Source organism: Scyliorhinus canicula, chromosome 2, assembly GCF_902713615.1.
Source record: "Scyliorhinus canicula chromosome 2, sScyCan1.1, whole genome shotgun sequence".
NCBI classification, from domain to species: domain Eukaryota; kingdom Metazoa; phylum Chordata; class Chondrichthyes; order Carcharhiniformes; family Scyliorhinidae; genus Scyliorhinus; species Scyliorhinus canicula.
The window spans coordinates 232,470,946-232,490,827 of NC_052147.1; the positions used below are offsets into that span (position 1 = coordinate 232,470,946).

Sequence of the window (19,882 nt, forward strand, 5' to 3'; positions counted from 1 at the left end):
TTATTCAAGAAAATTGAAGTTGATCTCTTTGCAACTGATGCAAAATCTTAAAAGTCCTTTTCCAACATTTTTTAAAAATTGCAAATTTTCCTTACTGTTCTGCTTCTGGGTCACAGATCAATACATCTGTTCAAACCGGTATTCAGATACCAGCCCCAACAAATATTCCAACTTGCCTGTCTGACTCTGGACAAATCTTCCAAACTCATACAGGGCTGCAAGATGGAGAATTGTGGAGCAACACCAGCAGCGTTATATTTTAAGAAGTAGGTACAGCCAGCAATTCCTATTCTCATTCCAGGAAGATACCACTCCTATCCACAGACCAAAGAGCATCACTGACTGCTGCCCTGGGGAAAGGTTTATAGATGATAAATAGATCTGTTGCTAGCAGAACGCACCTCTACATGAATGATCCATGGCATTGTATTTGAAGTAACCACCTTTACACTGGCAGACTGCAATCCCATTATAATCGTTACATTCTGCAGTTGTATTGTCACATTTGGGCACTTTCACGCGGCATAACTTTTCAGCTGTGAATGAAAATAAGTGTTGATTTAGCAAAATATTTAAAAGCGTATTCACCTATTTAGTAGCCCCTAGTTAATTGCCGGCTCTATAATCTACTGGTCAATTTTAGTACATTTAATTTATTAATTTCAAATCCCAGGCCATCAATCAATACTCTGGTGGATTCACTGATCGACTATTAGGACCATCATAAACAAATCCATTAAAAATAAAAATGCTATTTAATGTAAATAACATCCAATATAATATAATAACAGCATTAAAATTACGATTTGGTGCGCATTCATTATTAGAAACATAGACTTTTATGCAGTGTCAATTCTTTGAGGTTCAATGACAAGGTGACATCTTCAATTGTAACATTAACAAATTTGAATAACATTCCTGGATAGCGCAATTCAATACCTCAATGCTCATATTACCTATGGAACAGTTATATTCTTCACTTTTCATTGTGTAAATTATCCAACACATCAAAAAAGATAGAAAATGCACATTATGGAAATTAATGGATAGGAATTCTAATTTGTAATTTGTGGGAGAGGAGGGAAGGAATCAATGTACATTTTTGTTTTAGTATCCTTGAAAGAGGATTTTTAGAATTCTTGAAAGAGGATTTACTTTTGTTCAAATGTATGCATTTGTTGACTGGCATCATTGAAGCCTGTTGGTGTAATTTTTCATCTATTGCCACTGAGTTCTCAATATCACAGTTAAAGAGACCAAAAAGACTGCTGGTGTTGGGAAATAGAAGTGCCACATTGGTGTGGCAAAGAAGTAAACTTCTGAGTTCAAAGTGTGCGGTTGGTCAGCGCGTAGCCTGAATCAAATTCATTCTATTGCTACTGTGAAAATGCAAATAATCATGGATGCTGGAATAAATCGACAATACTGTCCGTTTTATTACACACCTAAGTATTATCTTGAGCACAAAAAAAAAATCATCCTGTCCAAAAAGGACGGCTTTCAAAAGGCAACTGGATAGGCACCTGTAGGGGAAAGATGGGTCCCTTTCATCATACAGGGCTATGATGAAAGGGACCCATAGCTAAACTGCTCTTACAGAGAGGCAGCAACAAGCTGAATAGCCGCCTTCTGTGCTACAACCATGATTCGCTGATACATGGATAGATTGGGGAAATTAGGTCTGTTCTCCTTAGAGGAGAGAAGATTGAGAGGAGATTTGTTAGAGGTTTTCAGAATCATAAAGGGTCTGGACAGAGCAGATAGGGAAAACTGTTCCCATTGAAGGAAGGGTCAAGATCCATAGGACAATGATTCAAGGTGATCGGTAGAAGAAGTGACATTATACAAAGTGAACCCTTTTTATGCATTAGGTAGTTAGGATCTGGAATGCGCTATCTGAGAGTGTAGCAGAGGCAGATTCAATTGTGGCTTTCAAAACAGGAGTTAGTAATCAACTGAAGAGGAAAGATTTTCCGGGCTCCTGAGAAAAAGTGCGGTAGCGGGACTAAGTGAGCTGCTCCCGCAGAGAGGACAGCAAGGAGTGCGCTTTAAACGTTCTGTAATTCCGTGAGATGGAATTTCTGCAAATTCCCAACCAAGGATAACACGTGGAGTTGATTGTCCTTTCATTCAGGGATCTGTTTTTGAATCATACGAAATTGAGGTTAAAGGTCCGACATAAAATATGTTTTGAATGGTCTCAACTTAGCATTAGTCAGCATGGACCAACAACACTAAACTGATATTTTGGCAGAAAATGAGTGTAGAATTTGTGGTGCCATTTGGAGGGGTGGCTGGCATGAAAAACAGAAGTGTCCATTTTGTCGGCATGAAGGCACAACAAGTTATGATGCATTAGATTGATGTATCGTTGTGGTCCAAACCCTTTTAAATGTGCCTACAGGAGATTGGAAATCTCATAACACATTGTTATTGTCCGACTTCACTCGATATTTAAATTTTAAATAGGCCAATGCAGCCAGAATTGAATATTGTTTTGTTGCTATTGAACATTGAATGGAAACAGAGAAGTCTGTCGATGACAGTTACTCTGCTTTCAACTGTAGTTGAACTTATAGTAGGCGGTCAAAGTCTATTGGATAAATTTATTATTTAATCCGTAATTAAGTAATCACAACTGCTAAGTAAAACATGATTGACTGGATTGACAGTAAAAGTGGCTGCCTGAAAAGCTGGCTTTTACCTTTATACGATAGCTGATGATTTAGCACAAACTGGCAACTTCCAGTGTTAGATCTGCAGCTTGTAATGTAATTTTGCACACTGCTCAATACCTCAAGGTTCGTCACATTGGATGAGAGTATAAACATGTTCAAGACAGACACATTGCCGTCAGCCTCACTGTAAATGACATGTTAGATTGTTAGTATTGTCACCCAGTTTAGTTAGAAGTCCATAAAATATTTAAGTGATTGTCAAATCATATTGTGGCTCTCAATAATTCAGTATATAATATTCTGTTTTACTTTACCTTAAATCTGCAACAACAGATGTGTGGTAACCATTCAGAAAAAAGAGAGAAGCATTAAGCTGTAGGAAGAAAAACATCATAAATGTAATAGCTAAAGACTGTACTTGTTTGACAAAACTTCCTAAACCAAATAACTTCTCAAACCAGACCCAAAGAGACTATCTCGACTCTAAACGACATTTTCCTTGGCTCCAACATCCAAACAGAGAGTTAGGAATTGGCCTCCATTCAGAAAAATGTTATCCTTGGATACCAGTTTCATAGTGATTTTATGTTGAACAACTTCTCCAAGATTAGTGTAATTCTTCCAGAGCACCCTTTTTCTCCACCTCTTCCACGGAAACAGGCTGGCATGTTGTGACTGACAGTCTAAACAGGAAATTATATACGGGACTGAACTATCAATCAAATTCTCAGCTCTGATCACTGTAATGACGGAGGGATGCTCACAGAAAAACACAAGTCAGTCAAACATTCAAAGAGTTGAAACTTCAAGGTCATCAATTCGAGTCATAGGCCTTTTCTTTGGATGCAAAATCCATGTATGGGGATCACCATGGTGGCACAGTGGTTAGCCCTTCTACCTCACAGCGCCAGAGACCCGGGTTCGAATCCGACCTCGGGTGACTGTGTGGTGTTTGCACTTTCTCCCCATGTCTGTGTGGGTTTCCTCTGGGTGCTCCGGTTTCCTCCCACAGTCCAAAGATATGCAGGTTAGGTGGATTGACTATACTACATTGCCCTAGCTGGGGTTACAGGGATAGGGTAGGAGATTGGGCCTATGTAGGATGATTTTTCAGAGGGTCGGTGCAGACTTGATGGGTGGAATGGCCCCCTTCTGCACTGTAGGGATTCTATGAGAGGATAGGGATCCTATGATCCATCCAAATTCGGCCGAATGCAGATTTCACCAGAGTGCAAAGGAATTTAGTGAGGTGGAATTAAGAGATTCTGCTTGATGCACATAAAAAAATAAACAAATAAGGTTAAATTTGGATTGTGGGTGAAGTTATGATGAAGACATAAAGCATATAACTAAATGTAATAAATTAAACAAGATGCTTACTGAGATTAAAAGCTATGGATAGACAATTAAGTAATTTTCAAAACTTGAAAACCTAGTGAGTTAAATAAAATCACAATAAAGATGGCAATAAAGGTGGATTCTGATGGGCACCTGTGTGGGCCACAGCAATCACATCTGCAGTATATGTCTGCAGCTTAAGGTTCAAGTTGTTGAATTTATAGTTCAGTGTTGATGAACTGGTGTTTGATCTTCGGCCACTGTGATATATCAGGGAGGGTGACTGTTATCTGGATACCTTTTTCCAGGGTATGATCACATCTCTTGGATTAAGTACTTCAGATTTGGTCCACTGTCAGTGACAGGAGGGTGTGACTGTGAGTGAAGCAGGCATGGGGATCCAGAAGGTAGCACTGGAGGATCCTCAACCTTAACACTTGTCCAATAGGTTAGGGGTTCTTACAGTCTGGCTTTATGAGAACAGGGACTGCAGGGTGGATGAGCAAACTGATCACAGCATCATGGCACAGGGAGGCTATTCAAATTGAGGGAATAAAATGAAATGTAGTCATGGTAAGGGACAATATAATTAGGGAGTTAGGGACTGTTCTCTGCAGCTGACGGTGTGAGACCCGGAGGCTGTGTTGCCCACCCAGTGCCATGGTTAACATCTCCTCAGGGCTATCGAGGATTTTGAAATACGACAGGAAAGATCTCGTTGCCATGAGCTATGTCAGTACCAACAACAGTTAGTTCTAAGAAAGAGGTTATGTTGAGGGAATATGAGCAGCCAGGGACTAAATTAAAAAGCAGAACCACAAAGTAAGGATTACTACCTGTGCAACAAGAAAATTGACATAGGGTCAATGAGATGAGAGCTAAATGCATGGGTCAAAGAGTGGTGTGGCAGGAAAGGGTTTAAATTCATGGGTCAATGAACTCCAATGCCCTCTCATACAGGGCAGCTGTCACCTCCCAGATGCTCTGATGGGTGACCATTTGTAAAATGCCACGCAGGTTCGCTGCTCCTCCTAGATACTACCCAGAGGCAAAGAAGTTTAAGGTTATTGTTATTTACCCGGCCACTGCTAGGATGGGCCCATGCAACTGGTGAGACCTCATTCATGGGTGCACACAATCAGAAACCACGGGCCTCGATAGTCACAGCCTCCAGTAGCAATGTTGCTCCAGCATGTCCCAGAAACGGGGACTTTAGCGATACATGGGATGGTGAGCGTTTCACCTCTCTGCCCTCTCTGCCCTTGGGTATCAGCTCTGCGACTCTCTGCACCAAAGTGCTATCTGTGTTGCTGGAAAAGCTGTTCCTCATCACTATATTTCACGGCCTCGGAGAACTGAGCCTCCGATCTCGGGGTAGCCTCATTTGCCACCAACTACTTGGGAATGTCTGCCTGAACATCTCTGCTTTGTCCAGCAGAGCACTGCCCCACAATTACCTCAGTGCCTCCACCTAAACTGCTCTGCAAGCTCTCCTAGCACAATAACCATTGTGTGCCAATGCATGAGCTGCTCTTTGAATGTTCTCCCATTTATGCAGCATCAGGACTTGCTCCGACTTAGGTGAATGGCTCTCCGCTGCGCAGCCGACTCCTCTCCCTGGTCGTGCTGCTGAACCCGTGTCACCTTGATAAACTCATTCTGTCTTGCTGCAAGCTCCCAACTCGCTTGTTCACTCCCGTCACTTTGGCTGGGTTGCTGCTACGACCACCAAAAAGATTCCTCCACCAAAATCGTTGCAATGTGGGAATGTATGAGGAAACCATCGTGCCAATCAATGCCATGAATTTCTCAGCATTCCTGCCTCAGAATCTGCCTTCACCTTGGCATGAAAATGTATGCACGAGGCCAATATAAAATGTTACCAATGTTGCCCAGCAGACCACAAAATCCCTTCAGCTATTTAAATCTGGAATAAAACGTCATGTCTAGCTTCTTCCCCAATCAGCAATTCTCTTAAGCACTTTTTATGTAAAATGTGCAGTGCCTGAGGCAGCCTTCAATACCTCAGCCAACCTGATTGCCTCACACCTTTGGTACTTGGCAACATCTTCAACCTCAGAACATTTTTCTTAGATTGGAAGGTCTGAAAAGAACCAAGAAAAGAAGATACCAAAATCAAGTAGGAAAGTTATAACGCAAAAGATCGTCCAGGAGAAGGACAAGAGTAAAGAAAACATGAGGAAGATGGTACAAGCTACAGGCAACAAATAGATAGCATAGACCCAGATGCCATAGCATACCACGGCTGTTATGTTAAATGCAGCAAACACTGATCTCACACAAATAAATGGGTGGAGGGCGGAAGGTGGGGAGGGGGGGGAAATCCTCTCCTTTTTTTGATGATTTAAAAGTCAATCCTTCATAATTTCAAAATTTTAATTAAGGATAGAAGGTAAGTTAACAATTCAGTGACTAGACAACAGTAAATTATGGAAATGTGTACAGGTAAACTAGATTAACAATGTTAATCATGATAGACACAAAACAGAAAAAATAATTATTTAAAATGTTTTTTTTTCAAAATCTGCATTACAGAGTATTAATTGTTCATATCATTACTCTTTTTCAAGCTAAACTTACCATTTTTAAAATATCTCCTTCTAACTCCTGCATTCCTGTAATTCGGGATTTGTTGTCATTATAGAAAACACCTGCGAATGTCCGAGCTATGGAGCAATGAAAATAGATTGAAACAACTATTGTGAACAATTGCAAAGCAGAACAATCATTCAACTCCTCAGTGCAGCACTGGGGGATACTGCATTGTCAGAGGTGTTTTCTATCGGATGTTAATTCAAGGACCCATTAGCCTGTAATGATACCCAAAAATAAATCTCGTCACTATTCACAAAAAATCAGGAGAGGTCTCCTGGTGTCCTGGCCAGCAGGTTTCCCTCAGCCAACACTATCAACAAACAGGTCAACTGGTCTTTCATAAATAAATAAGACAGAAAATGCTGGTAGGACTCAGCAGGTCTGGCAGCATCTGTGGAGAGAGAAGCAGATTTACCCTTTCCAGTCTCTATGACACAGACTCAAAAGGTTAACTCTGGGCGTGATTTATTGGCCACGACCCGCTGAGGCCCGAAACAATAACTGAGTCTGGTTCGATAGCAGGCTCATTCCTGATGCTACATGCGCCGAGAACGACGATGCTAAACCTGTCCAAAACGGGGACTCTGTTTTTTCCCTTAAAATGGCGCCCTCTGTTTTTCTCTCTCCACAGATGCTGCCAGACCTGCTGAATCTTTCCAGCATTTTATGTTTTTATTTCACATTTCCAGCATTCGCAGTATTTTATTTAACTGGTCATTCATCCCATTTCCTGTCTGTCAAACCATGATCTGCACAAGTGAGGGAGGGGGAGAACACTGTCGGGGGGTGAGGAGGGAGAGAACACTGTCGGGGGGTGAGGAGGGGTAGGACACTGTCGGGGGGGTGAGGAGGGGGATAACACTGTCGGGGGTTGAGGAGGGGGGAGAACACTGTCGGGGGGTGAGGAAGGGGGAGAACACTGTTGGGGGGTGAGGGAGGGGGAGAACATTGTCGGCGGGTGAGGAGGGGGGAGAACACTGTCGGGGGGGGTGAGGAGGGGGAGAGCACTGTCGGGGGGTGAGGAGGGGGCAGAACACTGTTGGGGGGTGAGGAGGGAGAGAACACTGTCGGGGGGTGAGGAGGGGTAGGACACTGTCGGGGGGGTGAGGAGGGGGATAACACTGTCGGGGGTGAGGAGGGGGAGAACACTGTCAGGCAGTGAGGAGGGAGAGAACACTGTCGGGGGGTGAGGAGGGGGATAACACTGTCGGGGGTTGAGGAGGGGGGAGAACACTGTCGGGGGGTGAGGGAGGGGGAGAACACTGTCGGGGGGGTGAGGAGGGGGAGAGCACTGTTGGGCAGTGAGGGAGGGGGAGAGCACTGTCGGGGGGGTGAGGAGGGGGAGAACACTGTCGGGGGAGTGAGGGAGGGGGAGAGGACTGTTGGGCAGTGAGGGAGGGGGAGAGCACTGTTGGGCAGTGAGGGAGGGGGAGAGCACTGTTGGGCAGTGAGGGAGGGGGAGAGCACTGTTGGGCAGTGAGGGAGGGGGAGAACACTGTTGGGCAGTGAGGGAGGGGGAGAGCACTGTCGGGGGGGTGAGGAGGGGGAGAACACTGTCGGGGGAGTGAGGGAGGGGAGAGGACTGTTGGGCAGTGAGGGAGGGGGAGAGCACTGTTGGGCAGTGAGGGAGGGGGAGAGCACTGTTGGGCAGTGAGGGAGGGGGAGAGCACTGTCGGGGCAGTGAGGGAGGGGGAGAACACTGTTGGGCAGTGAGGGAGGGGGAGAGCACTGTCGGGGGAGTGAGGAAGGGGGAGAGCACTGTTGGGCAGTGAGGGAGGGGGGAGAACACTGTTGGGTAGTGAGGGAGGGGGGAGAGCACTGTTGGGCAGTGAGGAGGGGTAGGACACTGTCGGGGGGTGAGGAAGGGGGAGAACACTGTCGGGGGGTGAGGACGGGGAGAACACTGTCGGGGGGTGAGGAAGGGGGAGAACACTGTCGGGGGGTGAGGACGGGGAGAACACTGTCGGGGGGTGAGGACGGGGAGAACACTGTCGGGGGTGAGGAAGGGGGAGAACACTGTCGGGGGGTGAGGACGGGGAGAACACTGTCGGGGGGGGTGAGGAGGGGGGAGAACACTGTCGGGGGGTGAGGAAAGGGGAGAACACTGTCGGGGGGTGAGGACGGGGGGGAACACTGTCGGGGGGGTGAGGAGGGGGAGAACACTGTCGGGGGGTGAGGAAAGGGGAGAACACTGTCGGGGGGTGAGGAGGGGGAGAACACTGTCAGGCAGTGAGGAGGGGTAGGACACTGTCGGGGGGTGAGGAAGGGGGAGAACACTGTTGGGGGGTGAGGACGGGGGAGAACACTGTCGGGGGGGTGAGGGGGGGGAGGGGAGAACATTGTCGGGGGGTGAGGAAGGGGAGACCACTGTCGGGGGGTGAGGGAGGGGGGAGAACACTGTCGGGGGGTGAGGACGGGGAGAGCACTGTCAGGCAGTGAGGAGGGAGAGAACACTGTCGGGGGGTGAGGAAGGGGGAGAGCACTGTCAGGCAGTGAGGAGGGAGAGAACACTGTTGGGCAGTGACGGAGGGAGAGCACTGTTGGGCAGTGAGGGAGGGGAGAGAGCACTGGTGGGCAGTGAGGGAGGGGGATAACACTGTCGGGGGGTGAGGACAGAGAGAACACTGTCGGGGGGTGTGAGGAGGGGTAGGACACTGTCGGGGGGTGAGGGAGGGGGAGAACACTGTCGGGGGGTGAGGGAGGGGGAGAACACTGTCGGGGGGTGAGGAGGGGGAGAACACTGTCGGGGGGTGAGGGAGGGGGAGAACACTGTCGGGGGGGTGAGGGAGGGGGAGAACACTGTCGGGGGGTGAGGAGGGAGAGAACACTGTTGGGGGAGTGAGGGAGGGGGAGAGCACTGTCGGGGGGGGTGAGGAGGGGGAGAACACTGTCGGGGCATGAGGACGGAGAGAACACTGTCGGGGGGGTGAGGAGGGGGAGAACACTGTTGGGCAGTGAGGGAGGGGGAGAGCACTGTTGGGCAGTGAGGGAGGGGGAGAGCACTGTTGGGCAGTGAGGGAGGGGGAGAGCACTGTTGGGCAGTGAGGGAGAAGGAGAGCACTGTCGGAGGAGTGAGGGAGGGGAGAGCACTGTTGGGCAGTGAGGGAGGGGGAGAGCACTGTTGGGCAGTGAGGGAGGGGGAGAGCACTGTCGGGCAGTGAGGGAGGGGAGAGCACTGTTGGGCAGTGAGGGAGGGGGAGAACACTGTCGGGGGGGGTGAGGAGGGGGAGAGCACTGTTGGGCAGTGAGGGAGGGGGAGAGCACTGTTGGGCAGTGAGGGAGGGGGAGAGCACTGTCGGGGGTGAGGAAGGGGGAGAACACTGTCGGGGGGGTGAGGAAGGGGGAGAACACTGTCGGGGGGTGAGGACGGGGAGAACACTGTCGGGGGGGTGAGGAGGGGGAGAACACTGTCGGGGGGTGAGGAGGGGGAGAACACTGTCGGGGGGGGTGAGGAGGGGGAGAACACTGTCGGGGGGTGAGGACGGGGAGAACACTGTCGGGGGGTGAGGAGGGGGAGAACACTGTCGGGGGGTGAGGACGGGGAGAACACTGTTGGGGGGTGAGGACGGGGAGAACACTGTCGGGGGGTGAGGAGGGGAGAGCACTGTCGGGGGGTGAGGAGGGGGAGAGCACTGTTGGGCAGTGAGGGAGGGGGAGAGCACTGTCGGGGGAGTGAGGGAGGGGGAGAGCACTGTTGGGCAGTGAGGGAGGGGAGAGCACTGTTGGGCAGTGAGGGAGGGGGAGAGCACTGTCGGGGGGTGAGGGAGGGGGAGAGCACTGTCGGGGGCAGTGAGGGAGGGGGAGAGCACTGTTGGGCAGTGAGGGAGGGGGAGAACACTGTCGGGGGGTGAGAGGGGGAGAGCACTGTTGGGCAGTGAGGGAGGGGGGAGCACTGGGGGTGAGAGGGGGAGAGCATGTGGTGCAGTGAGGGAGGGGGAGAACACTGTGGGGGTGAGGGAGGGGAGACACTGTTGGGCAGTGAGGAGGGGGAGACACGTTGGGGGGTGAGGGATGGGGAGAGCACTGTTGGGCAGTGAGGGAGGGGGAGAGCACTGTTGGGGGGAGGGAGGGGAGCACTGTTGGGCAGTGAGGGAGGGGGAGAGCACTGTTGGGCAGTGAGGGAGGGGGAGAACACTGTCGGGGGGTGAGGGATGGGGAGAGCACTGTTGGGCAGTGAGGGAGGGGGTGAGCGCTGTCGGGGTGGTGAGAGAGGGGGAGAGCACTGTCGGGGTGGTGAGGGAGGGGGAGAGCACTGTTGGGAAGTGAGGGAGGGGGAGAGCACTGTTGGGCAGTGAGGGAGGGGGAGAGCACTGTCGGGGGAGTGAGGGAGGGGGAGAACACTGTCGGGGGGTGAGAGAGGGGGAGAGCACTGTTGGGCAGTGAGGGAGGGGAGAACACTGTCGGGGGGTGAGGGATGGGGAGAGCACTGTTGGGCAGTGAGGGAGGGGGAGAGCACTGTTGGGCAGTGAGGGAGGGGGTGAGCACTGTCGGGGTGGTGAGAGAGGGGGAGAGCACTGTCGGGGTGGTGAGAGAGGGGGAGAGCAGTGTTGGAGTGTGAGGGAGGGGGCGAACACTGTCGGGAGGGTGAGGGAGAGAACACTGTCGGGCGAGGGTGGGGGTGAACAATTTTGAGGGTGTGAGGGAGAGGAGAACACCATCAGAGGGGTGGCAAAGGAGGAGAACACTGTTGGGGGGTGAGGTACAGGATTTATATTGTCCAGGTGCGTGAGGTAGGTCAGAGGACACTGTCGGGGGTGTGGTGGGAAGGAAGGGGGATAGTTTGGGGAGAACGTGGGAGGGGGCAAGATCATTGTCGGAGGAGTGAGGGACAGAGGAGCACGCTGTCAGGGGCTGTGAGGGAGTGGACGTTGTTGGGGATGAGGGGGGAATTGTACCATCACTAGGGTGAGGCTGTGCAGTTTTACAATTTGACAGTTCGAGGCAATTTTAAACCCATAGGTTTTTCCCTCAATCTCGGCCTGTTCATTCAAAGAATTGTAAGTAATTTGATTTAGAAATCCTGGCCTTGAGTTATTTAATAATTGTAGATATTGAAAAATCACATTTTCTACTGTGAAACAGATCTGTGAAACAATTAACACAAGCTTTGTGACATTTAAATTCTTACTTCCCAGAATATGGCGGCTAATGCCACAAAAAGAAGACACGGTTTAACATCTCCTACCAAATCCTGACTGACTATCTATGATGGGGGTGGCAAGGATTGAAAATCAGACCTTAAAAATTCTTGCAATATGTTTTCCTGTCATTAGTATCAGTCAGAATTGTTTGGATGCTAATCGGGAGAATTGGGCCATTATTGTTCATGGCTTTGTGCCAGTGGGATGACTTTCAAGGTGAGCAAGTCAGCCGAATGTAAAGTTCAGAATCTTTTTACGTAGTGTTAAGACCACTTGAATGAGTGTTGTTCTCAAACTAAATTTAACTGAAGAAAAACAGCTTCTCCGGAAAGCTAAGTAAAGGTCAGAAGCTAAGGTTTTCATCCATTGCATCTCCAGAATGGCAAATCATGTTCTTACCCAAAGTGCATCTTGTTCCCTTCTCAAGATAATAACCAGGGTAACACTTGCAGGTGAAAGAGCCCAAATTATTGACACATTTTGCCCGAGATGGACATGGATTGGAAAGACATTCATCCACATCTGCTTGAAGAGAACAACAAATTACTGAGTAAAAATTCAAACTGGATTGGAAGTTTAAAGAAAGCACGTTATATTTCATTCCCAAGTCACTGACAACATGATAATACAAACCAAAATATGATGGTATGTGAATTTCGTAAAGATGCAATATCATGATTAACCAATATTGGCTGATGATGATTTTTTTGTTTTGCTCTTAATTTCCCTCTGGTATCCTCAACTCTGGCAAAATTTCGAACAGCTAACTTGCTGCACCATCTGTTGGTGCTGCAGCAGCAACAAAGACTTGCATTTATTTGGCATCTTTAATGTAATAAAGCATTCAATTCACTACACAGGAGCATTATAAAGACAGAATGGACAACAAGCCACATTAGAGCATATTAGAGCAGATGGCCAAAAGCTTGGTCGAAGAGGTAGGTGTTAAGGAGAGCTTTAAGGTGGAAAGCAATATAGAGACTGGGAAGTGTAGGGAGGGTAATTGAAAGCTTGTGGGCCATCTAACTGAAGGAAGAGTCACCAATGGTGGAGCAATCAAAAATGGGGATGCTCAAGAATCCAAAATTAGAAGAGTGAAGCTGCCTTGAAGGGTCATAGAGGGATGGAAGGAGTGACAAAGTCATGGAGCAATTTGAAAACAAGGATGAGAATTTTAAAATTGAAGTGTTGCAACCTTAGTATAGGGTCTTTTGATTTGGTCAGTGGTCAGGGACAGGAGGATGTGACTGCAAGTGAGGAAGGTATGGTGATTGAGAAGATCAGAGTGGACAAGCTGTAATCAGGAATCAGGTTCTTTCTGCTTGTATGGATGAGCAAGATAACCATGGCACTGCAGTACAGGAAGTCGTTCAAGTGGGGAGAATAAATAGCAATGTTGTGGGAGTAAAGAGAATAGTCAGGGGGATAAACACGCTTCTGTGTAGCCAAGATCGAATGTCCAGAAGGCTGCGTTGCCTGCCCGGTGCCACGGATATCTGCTTAGGACTACAGAGGAACTTGCAGTAGGAGGGTGGGATCCAGCTGTTGTGTCCCATGTTTGTGCCAATGGCATAAATAGGATTAGGAAAGAGGTTGCGCTTAGTGAGCGTGAGCAGCTAGGGGCTAGATTAAAAATCAGAACAACGATGATGAGCCATGACCAAATTAGCGTAGGGTAACTAAGATTGGGGTGTTGTGTGCTTGGCTGAAAATGGGGTTTGATTATTGGGGTATCAGAACCAGTACTGGGGAAAATGGGAGCTGCAACATTGGGATGGTTTTCATCTGAACTGTTCTGGATCCAGTGTTCTGACAAATCATATAACTAGGGCTGTAGAAAGGGTTTTGAACTAAACAGTTATGGGGGTTGGGGGGAGGGATGACTTGAAGGAATGTGTGGTAAATTAAAGGGAAGTAACAAGGCAATTGAGAACGGTGATAATAACGCTCACGATAATCAAAGCAAGGCAGGAAGGTGTCGAGTGTACAATGTGGCACCAAAAAATAAGATAGAGTTTGCAGGAGCAGGAAAATGACAGAACTAAAGGTTCTGTATCTGAATGTGCATAGTATTGGTCACAAAATGGATGAATTTTCAGCCCAAATAGAAATAAATTTGCATGATCTTATAGTTGTTACAGAACGTGGCTGCAAGATGACCAAGGCTGGGATCTGAATATTCTAGAACCGTGACATTTCGGAAGAAAGTTAGAAAAAGATTGTGGGGTAGCTCTGTTTTTAATAATGACATTAGGACGATAATGTGAGATAACCTTAGTTCTAAAATGAAGACTCAGTTCGAATAGGGATAAGCAATAATAGCAAAGGTAAGAAATCACTTGTAGGAGTAGGGTCCCTAGCAGTAACTGTGCTTCACAGACAGAGTATTGAAGAGTAAATAATGGGGGCTTGTAGACATAGAATTTACAGTGCAGAAGGAGGCCATTCAGCCCATTGAGTCTGCACGGCCCTTGGAAAAGAGCACCCTACTTAAGCCACGCCTCCACCCTATCCGCTTTATCCTCATAACCCAATAACCCCTCCTAACCGTTTGGACAAGAGCAATTTAGCATGGCCAATCCACCTCACCTGCACATCTTTGGACTGTGGGAGGAAACCAGAGCACCCGGAGGAAACCCATGCAGACACAAGGAGAACGTGCAGACTCCACACAGACAGTGACCCAAGCAGGGAATTGAACCTGGGACCCTGGAGCCATAAAGCAACTGTGCTAACCACTGTGTTACCATGCTGGTACTTGTACCTTACTTGTAAGAAAGGTACTGAAATAATCATGGTTCATGGTTGGCTTTAAGCAACAACATGTCGATTGGGCGAATCAGATTGGCAAAGGCAGTCTGGAAGATGAGTTCATAGAGTGTGTTCAGAACAATTTCATAGGGCAGCATGTTCTAGAACCAACCAGAGTCCCCAGGACCTGAATGCATGAATCCTAGTGTCTTTTAAAAAATGGCTGTTGAGATAGAAGATGTATCCGTTGTAAGTTTCCAAAATTCCCTAGATTCTGGAAAGGTCCCATCAGATTGTGGGCAGAATGGTAGCACAAGTGGATAGCACTGTGGCCTCACAGCGCCAGGGTCCCAGGTTCGATTCCCGCTGGGTCACTGTCTGTGCAGAGTTTGCACGTTCTCCCCGTGTCTGCGTGGGTTTCCTCCGGGTGCTCCGGTTTCCTCCCACAGTCTAAAGAGGTGCAGGTTAGGTGGATTGGCCATGATAAAATTGCCCTTAGTGACCAAAAAGGTTGGAGGGGTTATGGGGATAGGGTGGAAGTGAGGGCTTAAGTGGGTCGGTGCAGACTCGATGGGCCGAATGGCCTCCTTTGCACTGTATGTTCTATGTTCTAGATTAGAAAATAGCAATTGTAACTCATCTATTTAAGAAAGGAGGGAGATAAAAAGCGGAAAACTACATGACAGTTAGCCTCGACTATGTAAAATCTATGTTCATGACTTAATAAAGGGACCAAACGTGTGATTGCTAAATTTGCCGATGGCACAAATATAGGTCAGAGTGAGTAGTGAGGAGACAGCAAGAGTCTGCAGAGGGATATAGATAGGTTAAATGAGTGGGGAAAACTTTGGCAGATGAAGTATGATGTGGAAACATGTGAACTTGTTAACTTTTTCAGGAAGAATAGAAAAGCAGCATATTATTTAAACAAAGTGAGACTGCAGAACTCTAAGGTGCAGAGCGATCTGAGTGTGCCAGTACACAAAACACAAAAAAGTTAGTATACAGGTACAGCAAGTGATTAGGAAGAAAAATGGAATGTTGTTATTTATTGCAAGGGAAATGGAACATAAAAGTGGGGAAGTTTTGCTATAGTTGTACAGGGCTTTACTAAGACCAATTTTGCAGTATTGTGTACCGTTTTGCTCTCTTTATGTAAGAAGTAATATCACTGCATTAGAAGCTGTTCCGAGAAAGTTCGCTTGACTGATTTCCGGCATGAAGGGGTTATTTTATGAGGAAAAATTGACACATTGGACCTCTATCCATTGGAGTTTAAAAGAATTAGAGATGATCTCCCTGAAACATTAAGGAACTTGGCAGGGTGGATGCTGAGAGAATGGTCCCCCTATGGGAAAGACAAGGCTTTGGGACACAGTTTTTTTAAAAAAAAAAGGTTTCTCCCATTTAAGACAATGACGAAGAGATTTTATTTTTCTCCCAGAGAGTTGTTACTCTGTGGAATTCTCTTCACAGTGAGCAGTACCACTGAAAATGTTTAAGATTGAGTTATCAAGGGCGCGATTCTCCGCTCCCACGCCGGGTGGGAGAATCGCGGGAGGGCCGCTCTGACACCCCCCGTGATTCTCCCACCCCCCCCCAAAATGGCGATGTCGCGTTTTGCGACATGCCGCTCGGAGAATCGTGGGCCGCCGTGAAAAACGTTTTTCACGGCGGCCCGCGATTCTCCGACCCGGATGGGCCGAGCGGCCTGCCGTTCCCGACCGGTTCACGCCGGCGGCAACCACACCTGGTTGCTGCCGGCGTGAACATGGCGCCGACAGCTGTTTTGTGGCTTGTTGGGGGCGGAGAGGGGAATGAGCACCACGACCGTGCTTGGGAGGGGACTGGCCCGCGATCGGTGGCCACCGACCGTCGGGCCGGCGTCTGAAGGGGACGCACTCTTTCCCCTCTGCCGCCCCGCAAGATCAAGCCGCCACGTCTTGCGGGGCAGCGGAGGAGAAGACGGCAACTGCGCATGCGCGGGTTTGAGCCGTCATCTATCGTGACGTCAGCCGCGCATGCGTGGGTTGGAGCCGGCCAACCTGCGCATGCGCGGCTGATGTCATTAGGCGCGTCGGCCGCGTCATTCTCGGCGCGCCGGGTCTTGACGCCAGCGACAAGGCGCGGCGGCCGAGATTCAAGGCACGGCCCTCCTAGCTCCACGGCGGGGGGCGAATAGGGGGCCAGGAGTGGCCTCCGACGCCGTTCTGAACCTCTCCGGATTTCACTATGGCGTCGGGCCTGGCGGAGAAATCCGCCCAAAGAGTCTTGACTGACAAGGGAGTCAAAGGAGGTTGACAGGAAAGTAGAATTGGAATAATAATAATAATCTTTATTGTCACAAGTAGGCTTACATTAACACTGCAATGAAGTTACTGTGAAAAGTCCCTAGTCGCTATATTCAGGCACCTTTTCGGGTAAACAGAGGGAGAATTCAAAATGTCCAATTCACCAAGCAAGCATGTCTTTCAGGACTTGAGGGAGGAAACCGAAGCACCCGGAGGAAACCCACGCAGACACGGGAGAACGTGCAGGCTCCGCACAGACAGCGACCCAAGCTGGGAATCGAACCTGGGATCCTGGCGCAGACAGCGACCCAAGCTGTGAATCGAACCTGGGATCCTGGCGCTGTGAAGCAACAATGCTAACCGCTGTGCTACCATGCTCAGATCCGCCATGATCTTATCAAATGGTAAGACACCCTTGAGATGCCAAATTGTCTTCCGCGGCTCATAATTCATATGTTTGTATCACAGCAGAATATGTTACCTTTGCTGCAGTTCACTCCTTGCCAGTTGGGTGGGCATGCACACTTTTTGTTATTATTGCAATGATTGACACAAGTGCCTCCATTAAGGCAAGGATTTGATTTGCAGAGATTCTCTGTTTCAAAGAAAAAATAGAATTTATTAACATCTAGTTGCTTGACAAGGTTCTAATATATTTGTAACATTAGCTTTAATAAGGACATGGGGAGTCCAAACGAAGTAAAATAAAGAACATTGATTTATTTACAATTACGGTAGATACATTTCCCGGTAGATCCTTACTGGCCGACCTTTTATACAATGCTAAATGGAGTTCCCCTGCCCCTCAGTGGGGGAGCTCGTTCTCCATGAGAGCCACAGTAAGATAATCATTCCCAGCCCAGAAGTCTTGTGTGGGATGTTACATTAGCAAACAGAGTACTCAAACCAAAATCATAAGTGATTAATCAGGTTCTGTCATTAAATATAGAATTTTGAGCTGACAAAATGACAGGTAATAGATGGAATTCTCCATCTTGGGACGGAGAATTGGGCATCGGGGCAAAATCGGGGTTGGCATGGAAATAAATCCAAATGGGTCTTAATGATCTATTTGCATGTATTTAGCGGGCCCAGCACTCTATGCTCCAGCCTCCCACGATTCTCCAATCCCCGTGTCAGGGAATTATGTGAAATCCGTTTAAATGAGGTTTCTGTCTCTGTGGGCATCAACTTCATGGGGTCGCCGTTGAGAGGCGAGGAAAATCAGGAATCACTATCTATCTGGAGAGAATCCTGGTTCTCATTCTCTCTGGATTTTCCACCCAGATCGCCGTTCTCTCCGATGGCAATTGCAGCCTGAAAATCACCCCCAAAGTTTCTAGGTATTTGTATAAATTGATTATAGTAATAATGGTACATAAATATATAGAAACTAGCAGTTTTCAAATAAAGTTCACCCTTCTAGACATCATTTATTTGTGAACATTTCTGAATGAAATCTTACAGGCAACATAAACTGAGGATGTCTTATAAATAAAGACAGCAAACAGTAAAAGTATTGTGAATAAAAGGATCCTTCTCAGACAGTTTCAGGCTACTTTTTATATTGCATCACAAAAGGTGATAACATAGAGTGAATCATGATCCAGTTGCAAAGACAGATTTAAATATTGCCCTCTGATATGTATATCTTTAGCAACGTAAATCCCAATTTAACCCAAATGCTACGGATAAATGTCACACCTCAACAGCGGCTGGAAATAGTGCTTGACAAAATTGTTTCAGCAGCTTGACTCTGCTTTAAAAAGGTGGGAATTCATTGTATGAAAATATCATCATTCAAAAAGCAACAGAGTTAAATATACTGCGAACTTCAGCATCAGCAGCTACGAGCTAACAACTGGATTCATATATATTGGAAAAAAACTGGGCACTCAAAAGTTTGATCTGGTGATCATTTGTGAATCGTATTCTTCTCAGGCTGGTTATACTGTCAGACACTTTGGCTCAAGTTGATTGGTTGCTGCAGTAGTTATGTCGTTCTGCAACTGATGCACGATCAATTGCACAAAAGACTCAGATTGGTACAACTGTGGCTTTATTACAGTCAGATGCGTGGCCTCCTACTGCAGCTGGCGAAATGGCTGATCAGAAGGAGGACACGCATATTTATACAGCTCCTTGTGGGCGGAGCTAGCCGGCAGGGGCTACCGGCGAACCTGTAGTGCCGGTCCTACCTTACATCCCTTAATACAGGTGCACACAGTGATTCACCACAGCAACCTTTCCACTTTCTGATCCCCTCCCACGTATTCATTGTCAAAGAGGCACTAGCATGGAGGTAGATGCAGCATCGCATCCTAACCAGTGCTACATCTGTCCAGTCATCCATAGCTTTAGTACATACCTCGAGGTTATTTTCCAAGATGACTTTGTGCCATATCTGCCTATGACTGGAACACACAGCATTTTTTAGCTCAGGAAAAACCTAGTTTATAAAATTTCCCTCCAGCCTCCCATGACCAGTTTACCAATGAAACGGCTTTATAGATGTGTTGATTCTAATTGCATTGGCCGATTTCATATTGATGCCTCTGCCAATCCCTTTGCTGCAGGCAAATTTTAATTACAGGGGATGCTTTTGAAATCCATTTACAACCTTTCACATGGTATCTAACAGAAGATTGCAACCAACACTCCTCAATAAAATTAGAAATAAAATCTGAATCGTATCAGATTTCATTCTATCAAGAACAGAATCTGAACATGTCAGTGACAAAATAGTAATACTCAAATAGCACGGTTAAAATTTGTTGCACACGAGATGGTTAATGAATTGTCGGTTGGTGTTCAGCAGAGGGAGACCAAGGAAATGTTGCTAGTAACTGGGGGATGCCCTCTGGCTAATATACTGTGAGCAATTATTGTTACTAAAAAGATTTAAAACTTGTTTTTCTGCAATACTTACCTTTGTTAGGTATGGCTTCGGTTTTTTTTCAGTTGGTGATTTTAAAAAAATCTACTTTTTATCAGTGATATCGTTAATTGAATAAATAAACGAGTTTTTCAATATGAATTACACATGGATCAAAATATCCATCGACCA

At 47.3% G+C, this 19,882-nt stretch overlaps 1 protein-coding gene across 1 annotated transcript in view; it reads right to left on the reverse strand.

Annotated features, from left to right (window-relative positions):
* Window positions 1–19,882, reverse strand: part of heg1 (heart development protein with EGF-like domains 1) — a 155,262-nt gene that overhangs the window by 14,695 nt on the left and 120,685 nt on the right. Inside the window, exons 3-8 of the mRNA XM_038790297.1 lie at window positions 17,297–17,410; window positions 12,173–12,295; window positions 6,618–6,703; window positions 2,993–3,051; window positions 2,705–2,862; window positions 402–536 (exon numbers count right to left, since the gene is read on the reverse strand). Coding sequence (XP_038646225.1) covers window positions 402–536; window positions 2,705–2,862; window positions 2,993–3,051; window positions 6,618–6,703; window positions 12,173–12,295; window positions 17,297–17,410 — 675 coding nt within the window. The remainder of the gene's footprint in view (window positions 1–401; window positions 537–2,704; window positions 2,863–2,992; window positions 3,052–6,617; window positions 6,704–12,172; window positions 12,296–17,296; window positions 17,411–19,882) is intronic.